The 12,679-nt window shown below is 43.9% G+C and overlaps 1 protein-coding gene across 1 annotated transcript in view; it reads left to right on the forward strand.

Annotated features, from left to right (window-relative positions):
* LOC110499153 (PH and SEC7 domain-containing protein 1) overlaps window positions 1-9,692 on the forward strand; it is a 106,814-nt gene extending 97,122 nt beyond the window's left edge. Inside the window, exons 12-17 of the mRNA XM_021576100.2 lie at window positions 2,541-2,734; window positions 3,048-3,118; window positions 4,028-4,185; window positions 4,937-5,081; window positions 5,357-5,500; window positions 5,708-9,692. Of these exons, the coding sequence (XP_021431775.2) occupies window positions 2,541-2,734; window positions 3,048-3,118; window positions 4,028-4,185; window positions 4,937-5,081; window positions 5,357-5,500; window positions 5,708-5,974 (979 nt within the window). The 3' untranslated portion in view covers window positions 5,975-9,692. The remainder of the gene's footprint in view (window positions 1-2,540; window positions 2,735-3,047; window positions 3,119-4,027; window positions 4,186-4,936; window positions 5,082-5,356; window positions 5,501-5,707) is intronic.
* Window positions 9,693-12,679: the final 2,987 nt, after the last annotated feature.

The raw sequence follows: 12,679 nt of genomic DNA on the forward strand, positions 1-12,679 counted from the left end.
CATCCCCTCTCACGCTCTCTCTCTCTCTCCCTTTACTTTGTCACAGTGTATAGTGAGATTCAAGCAGGCCAGCAGTTACCAGGCAACAGGCTAGAACTCTGAGACACATGCTCACCAGCTCTCACTAGCTCTCCATCCTGCTCTGTCTCTCGCTAATATAGAGCTAACTGTTGTTGTGTACTGCTGGTTACTCATATCTTAATCTCAAAGGTTTCCAAGGGAGTCCATTTTGATGGTGGTTTGCACGTCTGTTTTGTGAACTTCTACACAGGTGAAACTGAGGTAACAACTGTAGTCCTTGTTTTAAACTGGGTTTGGCTGATATTTGGTGGATTAACTGACTAGTATTGGGAAACATTATAGGAAAGGTTCAGCTCTTAAAATGAGCTATCTATCCTCTTAACTGCTGCGTCAGATCCAGATTATCCCGCATGTAAAAATATGTTAGCAGCAGCCCAACCATGTTTGTAGGATTATCATATAAGTAAGGGGGATGTGGTGTAAATTGTTTATACTAAGTACAGTATCTTCATCTTGAGTGGAACTGGAGTGATCATTATTTGAACCTGCCTCAATTCCAAACTACACTCACCGGCCAGTTTATTTGGTACACCCATCTAGTACCAGGTTTAACCACCCTTTGCCTCCAGAACAGCCTAAATTCTTCAAGGCATGGATTTTACAAGTCAGAAATGTTCCACAGGGAAGTTAGTCCATGCTGGGGCGATGGCATCATGCAGTTGCTGCAGATTGGACGGCAGTACACCACCACCTGTACCGTTGATACCAGGCAGGAAGGGTCCATGGACTCATGCTGCTTATGCCAAATCCTGACTCTGCCATCAGCATGACACAACAGGAACTGTTATTTGTCGGACCAGGCAATGTTTTTCTACTTCTCAAATGTCCAGTGTTGGTGACCGCGTGCCCACTGGAGCCGCTTCTTCTTGTTTTAACTGATAAGAGTCGAACATAGTGGACGAGTTGTGCGTTCAAAGATGCCGTTCTGCACACCACTGTTGTACTGCGCCGTTATTTGTCTCTTTGTGGCCCGCCTGTTAGCTTGAACAATCTTGCCATTCTCCTTTGACCTCTCTCATCAACAAGCTGTATTTGCTCACAGGGCTGCCATTGACTGGATGTTTTTTGTTGTTGATTTCACGTTGAATTCACGTTAGTTGACAACTCAACCAAATGTATATCAAAAGTAGACATTAAACTGATGTCTGTGCCCAGTGGGACCTAATGTGACATCGTTGGACTAACTCGTCTATAATAACACTCAGATCGAGAGTTGAGAGAGCTGATCCTCAGTTGCTAAGCTCTCGTTAAGAGAAATGGCTCCTCATGGCTGCTCTGATGGGGTATGTAACAGAGAGCTGAAACTATCTCCAAATCCTAGGCATAGTAGGAAGCCAAGGTTTACATTTAGTAGGCAGTGCCTACAGAGTTTTTCCTGATCTTGTGACATGAAGAAGAAAAACTCTGGGCCCTATAATTATAGCCTATATATAACTACGAACAGAGTTTTTCCTGTCAGGCCATGTGATCAGGAAAACCTCCTGGCTCTATGTACAGTATGGAGGTGTCACTTCAGTCGGAGGTCATGCTCTTTGTAATGGCTGTAATGGAATGATATGAAACACATGGAATGGCATCAAACACATGGAAACCAATTGAAATGGAAACCATGTGTTTGATACCTTTCCACTTATTCTGTTTCCACCATTACAATAAGCCACCCTCCTTCCACCAGCCTTCACTGGTATAGGGATGACAATCAACTGTATACTAAGATACAGACACAGTTATATTTTCATCGTGCACTGATAACCACAGACATTGTATAGTTTTCTAATAACACATCAATTGTAACCCATTTATTTGTTTTGTTTGAGCTAGTTTCGCATTTGGGAAAGTACTACTTTTCACCATTTTGGAGGGGTTCCTCTCACAAACAATGGGGAAACATGCCACTGAAAAAGTCAGTGACAAGTCTGAAATTTATCTCAGAGATAGGAAGTCCCTAGTGGAACAGAATGCCCTTGTTTTTCACCTCAAAGCTGCCATGATATCGATCGTGTCGCTCTCCTGCTGCGGTGTGTTTTGATCAAGGAGAGTGGACTGGTTCTCTAGAGACCAGGAGGAAATCACAAAGAAATGGTGGAGGGAAGGAGGGAGGAAGAGGGGAAGACAGCAAATTAAGGCTTTGAAGAGGAAGAAACACTATCATTCACTCAGGTTTCCCCTAGGTAGAATTGTGCTTTGTAAATATGTTATATAACCAAGGCTATACCCACACACCACTTTAGAAATGTTGGTAGATGACAAAATGCACATTATAACTGGGAGAGGGACTTTGAATAGGCCTATGTGTTCTGCTATTGAACTACTCTGTCTCATCCTATCTTATAATGGATGGTCACAGAGTGAGATTGATGGAAAGTGATTGGTTGAACGTTATTGGTTGATGTGTTGCCAACGGAGGCGTGGTAAAATAGTAACCAGGTTTCTCACCCTTCTGTTTCTTGTCGCTATAGCGACGAGGAGGAGATGCGGAAGTCTTTTTCAGAGCTGGGGGACACCAGCCAGGCAGACTCCGCCTCTAAACACATGAAGAGCACGGCCAGCGGCGGGAAACCACTAGTGGCCATGGCCCAGCCCTCAGGAGCCCTGCTGTATAAGAACGGCTTCCTGGTGCGCAAGGTGCACGCTGACTCAGACGGCAAAAGAAGTACGTGCCAAAACCATATACATACATTTATAGCTCTGGTAAAAAAATATATAATATTGACCACTATAAGTCATCATAGAATGTGTCAAACCCCCTATCCCCTCCCTATCCTCATCGCTGTTTATTTGTTAATCCTACTCATTTAGTCTTTTGCTGTTACTCTAGCAGCAGCTACAGTATACTTCTTGTGGTCCACATACAGCAAATCGTATAATTCCTACCACTTAGTATGAAGCAATGTATTGAGGTCTGATGTTAGTATGGACATTTGAAGCTGACCTGAGTTTTGACCTAACTATTCTCCTGGTCACAGCACCGCGTGGGAAAAGAGGATGGAAGACGTTCTATGGCATTCTGAAAGGGCTGATTCTCTACCTACAGAAGGTGAGCAGCTCCTGCCGACGGGAGCAGGTGTGACGAAACTTCTGCCACTTCTGTCCCACTTTATGAACTCACGAGACTTTCACTGTTCCACACCACAGAACATGGCAAAATGTTCTGAAAAGTCTCAAAAAGACTTCCAAGTCCAATCACTTTTTACATACTCGTATTCAGTAACGATACAGTTTCTGCACCAAAGAAAAAAAAACTAAAGATTGCTAAGATTATCCCACTTTGTTACATACCCATATACAATAACATTTGTGATACACGTATACCAATATTTGATTGACACAAACTGAAATACTAAAACTGCTCATACAGATGCACTCTCCAACCATGCAGATGGATTTTCATACCCTGTTGAGTGTGGATATTATCAGAATGAGATAATTCACAAAGGTTGAGTCTTTTGTTCAGTGCCTTCAGACTACAGTCCTCAGACCTGGCACTGCCCTCTATGCCCATATAGACCAGTGGTCCTGGCCTTTGCTACGGGCAGCCCTGTCAGCTTCTTGGGCTTGTGTTCCGCTAAATTTGAACGGAAGCAAGGGTCCCGTCCAGAGATGTTACCATTGCGACGCAGCTGTGCCAATGATTTATGTACTGTATGTCTATGGGCACTGGTCTCTGGTCAAACAGTCAGGTCTGCTTTGGGGAGAGGCAAGGCCCCTTACTGGGGTGTCAAAAATACCCCTTTCCTTAGTATGGTTTGTTTTGAAACATTCCAACAACAAGTCATCCTGCAGAACGAGAGGTCGGGACACAGTTATCTACTAGAGTGTCCTGATTCAAAGAACCATCTGGGCATTGAATACACTACCCTGCGGTTAGAAGAACTACTGCGATGGTCAATAATGACATAATGACGTATTCACACTTTATGCTGATTATCATTGTTTGACCATGCAGGGAGAGTACCGGCCAGATAAGCAGCTGTCGGACGAAGATCTGAAGAACGCTGTGTCCATCCACCACTCTCTGGCCATGAGGGCTGACGACTACAGCAAGAGACCCAATGTGTTCTACCTCCGCACCGCCGACTGGAGGGTCTACCTCTTCCAGGCACCGTGAGTCCCATCCCTCACTTCATTGTTCTAGTCCCATCCATTCTTAACACACCTCAAAGACTGACTTATACCTTGCTTTCTCACACTCCTGTAAGATCGAGCCATCCCTCGTTTTTACGAGTTCGGTTCACACACTTTCAATTGAATGCTAGAGGGTTCATTCTTTGTCTTGGAGCCATATCCTGCAACTTATTATTAATTGCACAGCACGTCCACCTCAGTCAATAAACCTGGGCTTGAATTTGCAAGGTCGCCCTCCTCCTCTTGTCTCCTTGTTTGAGCACTACCTGTCTTGCCCCAGTCTCTCCCCTTCTCACCAGCCAAATAATGGCTGTTGCTACCTCCTGCTGTGTCTGTGTGCTTGTGTTTGGGAGGAGGAGGGCAGTGGGGGGGTGTAAATTCAGGATGCAGAGGCACATGATGTGGCCACATGTCCCAGTCCCCCAGGAGGACCGGCTCTTCTCCAGTTGCAGCCTGCATTTGTCCCAGATACGTACGTACGTCCGTCCGTCCGTCCGTCCGTCCGTCCGTCCGTCTGTCTGTCTGTCGGTCGAGTTGTGGCAGAGCTGTCTGAGCAAAGCAGCATTTTGTTGTATTCAGCAGCCGTGATGATAATCACTAAGATGTCTTAGTTAGCGCTGTGTGTGTGGGAGGAGGTGTGTATATGCATGCGTGCAGGTCCATCCTTGGTTTGTGTTTGTGCAACACGATCTCACAAACTCACTGTGCGTGTGTGCTTTGTCCACCATAGAAGCACAGAGCAGATGCAGTCGTGGATCACACGCATCAATACGGTAGCAGCCATGTTCTCGGCGCCACCTTTCCCTGCAGCCATTGGTTCACAGAAGAAATTTGCCCGACCTCTGCTGCCAAGCTCCACCTCCAAACTGTCACAGGTACCCTCCTTTACACCATATCATCATATCACCAATCAAATTGACCATACCATATCACCACCATAATTTTAAAAATCCCTGAAGGCACTCTTTAAAATTAATGAATAAATGTGATTATTTGAAATGTCCACAAGGACAAAACTCAGTCAGGCCTAGAAAGTTGACATGAGTGATGATGATGTGCTGGGAGAAAATGCATGGACGTCTATCTTCCCATCACCCTGGTCAGGTGACATGGGTGGCGAACTCTGAACTCTGAGTATCTGTGCCTACAGGAGGAGCAGGTCCAGTCCCATGAGACTCGGTTCCGGGCCATCTCCACTGAACTGGCTGAGCTGCGCTCATATCCTCCAGACCGAAAGGTCAAAGGCCGCGAGCTGGAGGAGTACCGCCAGCGAGACGAGTACCTGGAGTTTGAGGTGAGCCCGAGGCGACAGTGTGTGAACTTTTAAAAGGCAACAGAAAGGAAAAGAAAGAAATTGGAATTTAGTAGAGCGTTAAGTAATTATGCAGCACTGCATTTCTGTCTCATTCACTTCCTCTGCTTCCCCTCTTTGCGTTTCTTGCCTTCCCTCCTCTCCCTCTGTCTCCTTCTGCCTCCATCCCCTCCCTCTTCTGTCATGTAGAAAACACGCTACGGTACCTACGCCATGCTGCTGCGGAACAAGATCCGCTGCGGCGAGGATGACCTGTCCGTATTCGAGGTTCAGATCCTGGAGGACAATGGGCTGCAGCGCGCCCATTCCAGCCCCACGCTGCAGGACTTCAGCCAGGCAAGCCAGGCCTCCCAGGGCAGCAGCACCAAGGAGCCGGTGGGCTGCAGTGGCATGGGAAAAGGCTCCAAGCACACCGAGGCCCAGAGATACAGCTACCGCCAGGCCGTCAAGAAGTGAGGCAGGGCGGGGAGCCGGGTGGTGATGACGTGGCAGGTTTGTCTCCCTGCGCAAGTTTTCATTTGAAATCCAGTGGAGGGGGCTTATAAGAGCTTGAAAAGGAGAGGGGTGAGAGTGTACTGTATACACCATGCCCCCCCCCCCCATGGCGCCCCCACCCGGCACCCCCGATCTCCTCGGCCAATAGGGGAGGTGCAGATCCTATGACTGGCCAATGCCAGCAGTGCGTTGGGGCAGGAGGGAGGGAGGAGCGTTGGAGAGGTCATGCAGCTTGGAAAGAAGGTATTCCAGCGAAAGCTTGCTGCATACGTTAATAGACTGTACCATACCGTATGGTAAGACAGAGGTTCCTCCCGTAACCAGTATCACCGCCGTACAAGGACTCCCATTCAGCATATTTTTCTTTCCTTTTCTTTCAGGGCACCTCTCCCACAAACCCCTCCTCCAGCCTTTTTTCTTGAAATGTTTTCCTCTGATTTGGGACCAACCATGTTTACACATGACACATTAAGTCTCAGATGACTGTGCTATTGATTTGAACACGTGTTACAGTACTGTAATACTGTAGTAACAGGAGCTAGATCCTCGACTCATTGCATTGCTGTTCCCTTTTTTTCCATGACATCTGTGTGTGTCCACATCCATGAGGGAGCCTTAACGACAAGGGTACTTGCAGCTCCTGAACTCTTCTTTGGGGCAAATGTGATGGCAACAAGGTGGCTCTAGTGGATCAGAATGGCAGTGCACTACACACCCGGATCCGCAATGGAGGCTCAGTTGCAGCTCTCCCTCCTGGCCCAAGTCAGGGCGAGAGACTGTGCTCTCATGACTTCAAACCGCTCCAATCTCTGCCCCCTCTCTCTCTGCTCCCCTGTTCTCACATTCTCTGTCTCAGAGAGGGGGTAACTGTGGCTCCCCTCTCTACCATCTATTCCAAATGGGTTGTCAGAGTGGTTGATGTCATTTGAGCCACACTAGTTTACTACTGTACAGCTACACACGAGTAAAAAAAAATGTAATTGTACTTAATAATCCTCTCAGCAAGAGAGGCCCATGGTTTCTTAATTGCTTTTCCTTAAAGGGGCAATCTGCGATTAATATATATGCCCATTGATTTTTGAAGAATAAAACTATCGATGCCTCATGAGCTTAGTTCAACCCAAAATGTAAACTTGTTTAACTCCTTTGTTTGTAAACAATGTAATTGTAAACAAACATGGTATAGCCTCAAAACGCCAGCCTCATCCCTCAGCTGTTTACCAAATCAGTGGTAGGGTAACCGCTATGTTATTGTTCAAAACTTCAGATTGCCCCTTTAATAACAGTTGTTAACCCTCCTACCTAGCCAGTTGCTTTAGCTTTGTCTTGCAGCAGGCTTCTTTTTACTACTCTGTGAGTGAATGTTGTTTTTTCTCAGCATGCTTGCATCGAGCTCTGCCTTTTTCTTCTTCTTGGGGAAAAAAAATGTTTGGGTTATGTTGTCTTTGTACTAATCCTGTTGTATTGACATGTCTTCCCTGTTACTCCCTGTGTAATCACTCGTTTATAAGACCTGTTTTAACACTCACCAGGCAGACCCTGAATGTACTTGTTTTTTCAATATTTGTACAGCATTTTACAATAACCTGTTGATGTTGGACATTCTCCCCCTCCTCCTGTGTACTGTTACAAGTGTTATTATAGTAAACCTATGGCATATGTTTTCTAATAACCTGCCAACTACTATATTATGCTTATATTGTATGATACATTATATTTGTCGTTTTACAATATATCCTGGTGAATATGCATAAAATAAACATACAGAGTTGATATTATACATTCCCTGTATTTAAATGTCCTGAAAGTGATCTATGATAATCATGTGTTTTTACATAGTATTCTGTATGTAAAGGGTCAACAAAGGCACCAGCACAATCTTGAGTATTGTCTAAATGCCTATGTATCTATCAAACAATGATGAGATTGAGAAAGGAGATCTGGCGAGGTGGGACAATACCATAATCAAATTCCCATCATTATTTCAACTCCCTGGCCTGAAGTATTCTGAAGAGAGTGAGAGAGGCATTCTTCTTTAAATTGGTAGCATGATTCACTTTGAAGGTATTTGTTGATGTTGTCACAGAGTAATGTTTTGCTGTTGTTGCTACATGAAAAACAGACATATGGAATAATGTAGTGGGTGTATGTGTAACGTGTGAAATGCGTGAGGAGGGCCTTGTAGGCTAATAGACGGGGGAAGCAGCAAGACATTTACTGACAGAATATGTATGGAAGCATATCCATACCATATCCTCAGTCAATGTAAAGAAAAATAATCAACATAACTATTTCATGACATACCTTCAGTTTCAAGCTACTCAGGCTTTCAAATGTCGGCCTTGAACAGCTGTAATGCCAGCATCGTACCAGCAGAGAGAGCTGTTTAACAGGACATTCAGTTACCTTTCAGCCATAACATTGCTGCACCTGCACTGCACAAGCTTTTTAGGGTGGCCCATTGGCAGTCTCTGGATATGGAGTATTGCTGAGCTATGTGTGACCAGTGACAGAGTTCTTTGTGTGTGTGTGCGTGTGTATCTGAGGAGATGTGTTTCTGTTCTGCTGTAAGTTTGTGAATGTCATTGAATGCAGCATGCTGCAACCTGGCTGACCTGCTGTTCTACTAAGGAGCCTATTTAAGGAATGTGGCTGAGGATAATGGTCTAGCCAGTGCATTCATGTGATGTTTTAAAGCAGCAACGGTTTATCCAGCTGTGTCCATTAACTTTACTTACCTTGCTGGAAATGTTTTTTTTGTACAATTTTAGTACAGATAATTGAATGTTATGTCTACGTTTAGCATGGTGTATTTTGCCTCTCGTCTTTTCCTATCTCACCTCAGTCATTTTCAAATTCTTCTCCTTCCTTTTCCATGATCTCTTCTCCACTCCCCTCTGCTCATGCTTTCTTTCCCTCTCTATTCTCCCCTCCGCTCCTCCTCCTCTCTCGCATCACTTCACAATCCCTCTGTTACTGATATTGTCAGTTTGTTCTGCCCTCTGTTTCTGTCATCATCTCACTAATCTTTTAGGAAGCTGCCTTTATCAGATAACTGTGTGTTTATTGTTACTATAACTGATGATATATACCTTTAATTGTATTGTATGTTACAGCTGTGATATTACTGCTTGGTACTTGTATTTATCGATAGTGTTTGACACTGGTGGCATATGTTGCCAGGGTAGTCTACCACAGAATTACATGTCCCCTCGGACATTGGAGGGAACAGGGTAAGGACTGAGGGCCTTTTACATACAAAGGGACATTGTGTTGTTCAATCAACAGGTGAACAACTGAAAATCTCATCTCTCACGCACTATTTGTTCATATCATAGGGTCTATGCAATACACACCCTGTTTCCTGTGTCCCAGGCACTAATCATGAGGGAGAGAGGCATACGGTATAGAATCTGTTATAAAGCAGTATGATAGCCGGGACTAGCCTCAGCTTCAACTTCAGCGAGCTCTCTATGCCCACTCTGCCACCCCGCCCCCTCTGACATCATCACAGAGCAGCTGCAGGGTCTCCATGGCACTGGTTTGCATTGAAACCACTAGCTCCCAACAAGTGTTCGCTCTATGATACTGAAATGAAAGCCTAGGTGTTACTGTATGTTCAACCCATTCCCAGCCAGCACTTCTGAATGTGACATATATGTGTGTGTGTGTATGTGTGTATATATATATATATATATATATATATATATATATATATATATATATATATATATATATAAACAGCATGAGATAATATTATTATGGTCTGCTTTCCTTTGTATTATGTTTAGTGTATTTAATGAATGGTTAATATACAGAACAACATTTTTGTCCTTCAGTTCATTGTCATGTTTTTGGTTTTATGACGCTGAATAAAGTCAATGTATTTAATGCTGTTTTATGCTGATGTGTTGTAGACACCACACCAACGCTTTCAAAACTGTGATATAATACACTACAGTGGGGTTCTGACTCATTTCAGTTTTCTTAGAATGCTGCCAATGAGAGACATTTAAAATGTTTTTACTTGAATTGTTTTACTCATTTTAGCTGTACACATGTCCACCACCTGTTAAAACCTCACCTCGGTAAGAACACATTGTTTGTATAGGAGCTTTTCTTTTGGGACGCGTAAAGGAAAAATAAAAGTGTTCTAAAAAGTGACTCAAGTCTTTACATTTCTTTCTTTTGTCAAATATCAAAGTCAAACTACGTAAAATAATATACCACCACACATGGAGCCAGACTGTTTGCACCTGTCATTTCAAAAGGGAATTAAACATTGATTATAAACTGGGTGGTTCAATCTCTGAATGCTGATTGGCTGACAGCCATGGTATATCAGACCGTATACCATGGATATGATAAAACAATTACTTGTACTGCTCTAATTACGTTGGTAATAGCAATAAGGCACCTCAGGGGTTTGTGATATATGGCCAATATAACACGGCTAAGGGATATATGTCCAGGCACTCCGCGTTGCATCATATCTTGGCCATATACCACACCTCCTCGGGTCTTATTGCTTAAGTATAAAGTGGGTAAGACATGATCATGATGCCATTAGTATCCTTCACAGCCATGTGTGTGTGTGTGTGTGTGCGTGCGCGTGTGTGTCCATCACAGACCTTTAAAACACGTATCACTTTTTAATAACAATATCACAGTGATCTAGGTCTTTGGCATGATGTCACACATTTAAGCAGCAATGTCAGACAAGGGTGTCATGCCCCAATTATTTTAAATGGGGAACAAAGTACGTGAGGATATATATTTTATATTTGAGATTCTTCAAAGTAGCCACCATTTGCTTTGATGGCATCTTTGCACACTCTTCTTGGCATCCTCTCAACCAGCTTCATAGGGTAATCACCTGGAATGCATTTGAATTAATAGCTGTGCCTTCTTAAAAGTTAATAGGTGGGATTTCTTTTCTTCTTAATGCGTTTGAGCCAGTCAATTGTGTTGTGACAAGGTGGGGGGGGTATACAGAAGACAGCCCTATTTGATAAAAGACCAAGTCCATATTATGGCAAGAACAGCTCAAATAAGCTAAGAGAAGTGACATTCCATCATTACTTTAAGACATGAAAGTCAGTCAATACGGAAAAAATTCAAGAACTTTGAAAGTTTCTTCATGTGCAGTCGCAAAAACCATCAATCACTATATTGAAACTGACTCTCACGAGGACCGCCACAGGAAAGGATGACCCAGAGTTACCGCTGCTGCAGACGACAAGTTCATTAGAGTTACCAGCCTCAGAAATTGCAGCCCAAATAAATGCTTCACAGAGTTCAAGTTACATACACATGTCAACATCAATTGTTCAGAGGAGACTGCATGAATCAGGCCTTCGTGGCCCAATTGTTGCAAAGAAACCACTACTAAAGGACACTGATAAGAAGAAGAGACTTGCTTGGGTCAAGAAACACGAGCAATGGACATTAGACCGGTGGAAATCTGTCCTTTGGTCAGATGAGTCCAAATGTGACATTTCTTGGTTCCAACCACCATGATCTCCGCATGCGTGGTTCCCACCGTGAAGCATGGAGCAGGAGGTGTGATGGTGTGGGGGTGCTTTGCCAGTAACCCTGTCAATTATTTATTTAGAATTCAAGGCACACTTAACCAGCATGGCTACCACAGCATTCTGCAGCGATACTCCATCCCATCTGGTTTGTGCTTAGTGGGACAATCATCTGTTTTCAACAGAACAATGACCCAACACACATCCAGGCTGTGTAAGGGCTATTTGACCAAGAAGGAGAGTGATGGAGTGCTGCATCAGATGACCTGGCCTCCACAATCACCCGACTTCAACCCAATTGAGATGGTTTGGGATGAGTTGGACTGCAGAGTGAAGGAAAAGCAGCCAACAAGTGCTCAGCATACGTGGGAACTCCTTCAAGACTGTTGGAAAAGCATTCCTCATGAAGCTGGTTGAGAGAATGCCAAGAGTGTGCAAAGCTGTCATCAAGGCAAAGCGTGGCTACTTAAAATAATATAAAATATAAAATACATTTCGATTTGTTAATAAAATTGTTAGGTGGCTAGTATTACTGAGAAGCAACAAAACATTTCATTTAAGTAATTTAGCAGACACTCTTATCCAGAGCGACTTACAGTAGTGAGTACATACATTTTTCATGCTTGTCCCGCATGGGAATCAAACCCACAACCCTGGTGTTGCAAGTACCATGCTCTACCAACTGGGCCCCACAGAAAGGCAATTTTTGTCTTATTTATTCATCAAGAAGGAATCAATAGGCTACATAGCTTGATCAAATTAATTTTCAATTTTACACGTGTATGCTAAACTAAATCTGAGGGGGCACGTGCCCCCTATGGGCATGATGCCTCTCTCGGGCACACCTGTTTCATTTTACTTTCCCTTCAGAAAAGCAGCTGGGTTTTTGAGCGAGTCCTTCCCATCACTGGCAGCAAATCAAACAAATCAAACACTGTGTGTCACTTGCCAGTCTTTCTCATCCTCCACTGACAATACTGTCTGGAGTAGGTGATCTAGTGTCCTGTCGGCCAAACCAATATTTCATTTCAGAATTTATTAAAATTAGGTTAGGTTTAATGGCAGTGTTCCCTCAAAATGTTTTCGGCACTGAGCAAATTTCAGGTCTGCTGAGCTCAAACTTCAACTTGTGAAA

Source organism: Oncorhynchus mykiss, chromosome 20 (genome assembly GCF_013265735.2).
Source record: "Oncorhynchus mykiss isolate Arlee chromosome 20, USDA_OmykA_1.1, whole genome shotgun sequence".
Classification (NCBI taxonomy): domain Eukaryota; kingdom Metazoa; phylum Chordata; class Actinopteri; order Salmoniformes; family Salmonidae; genus Oncorhynchus; species Oncorhynchus mykiss.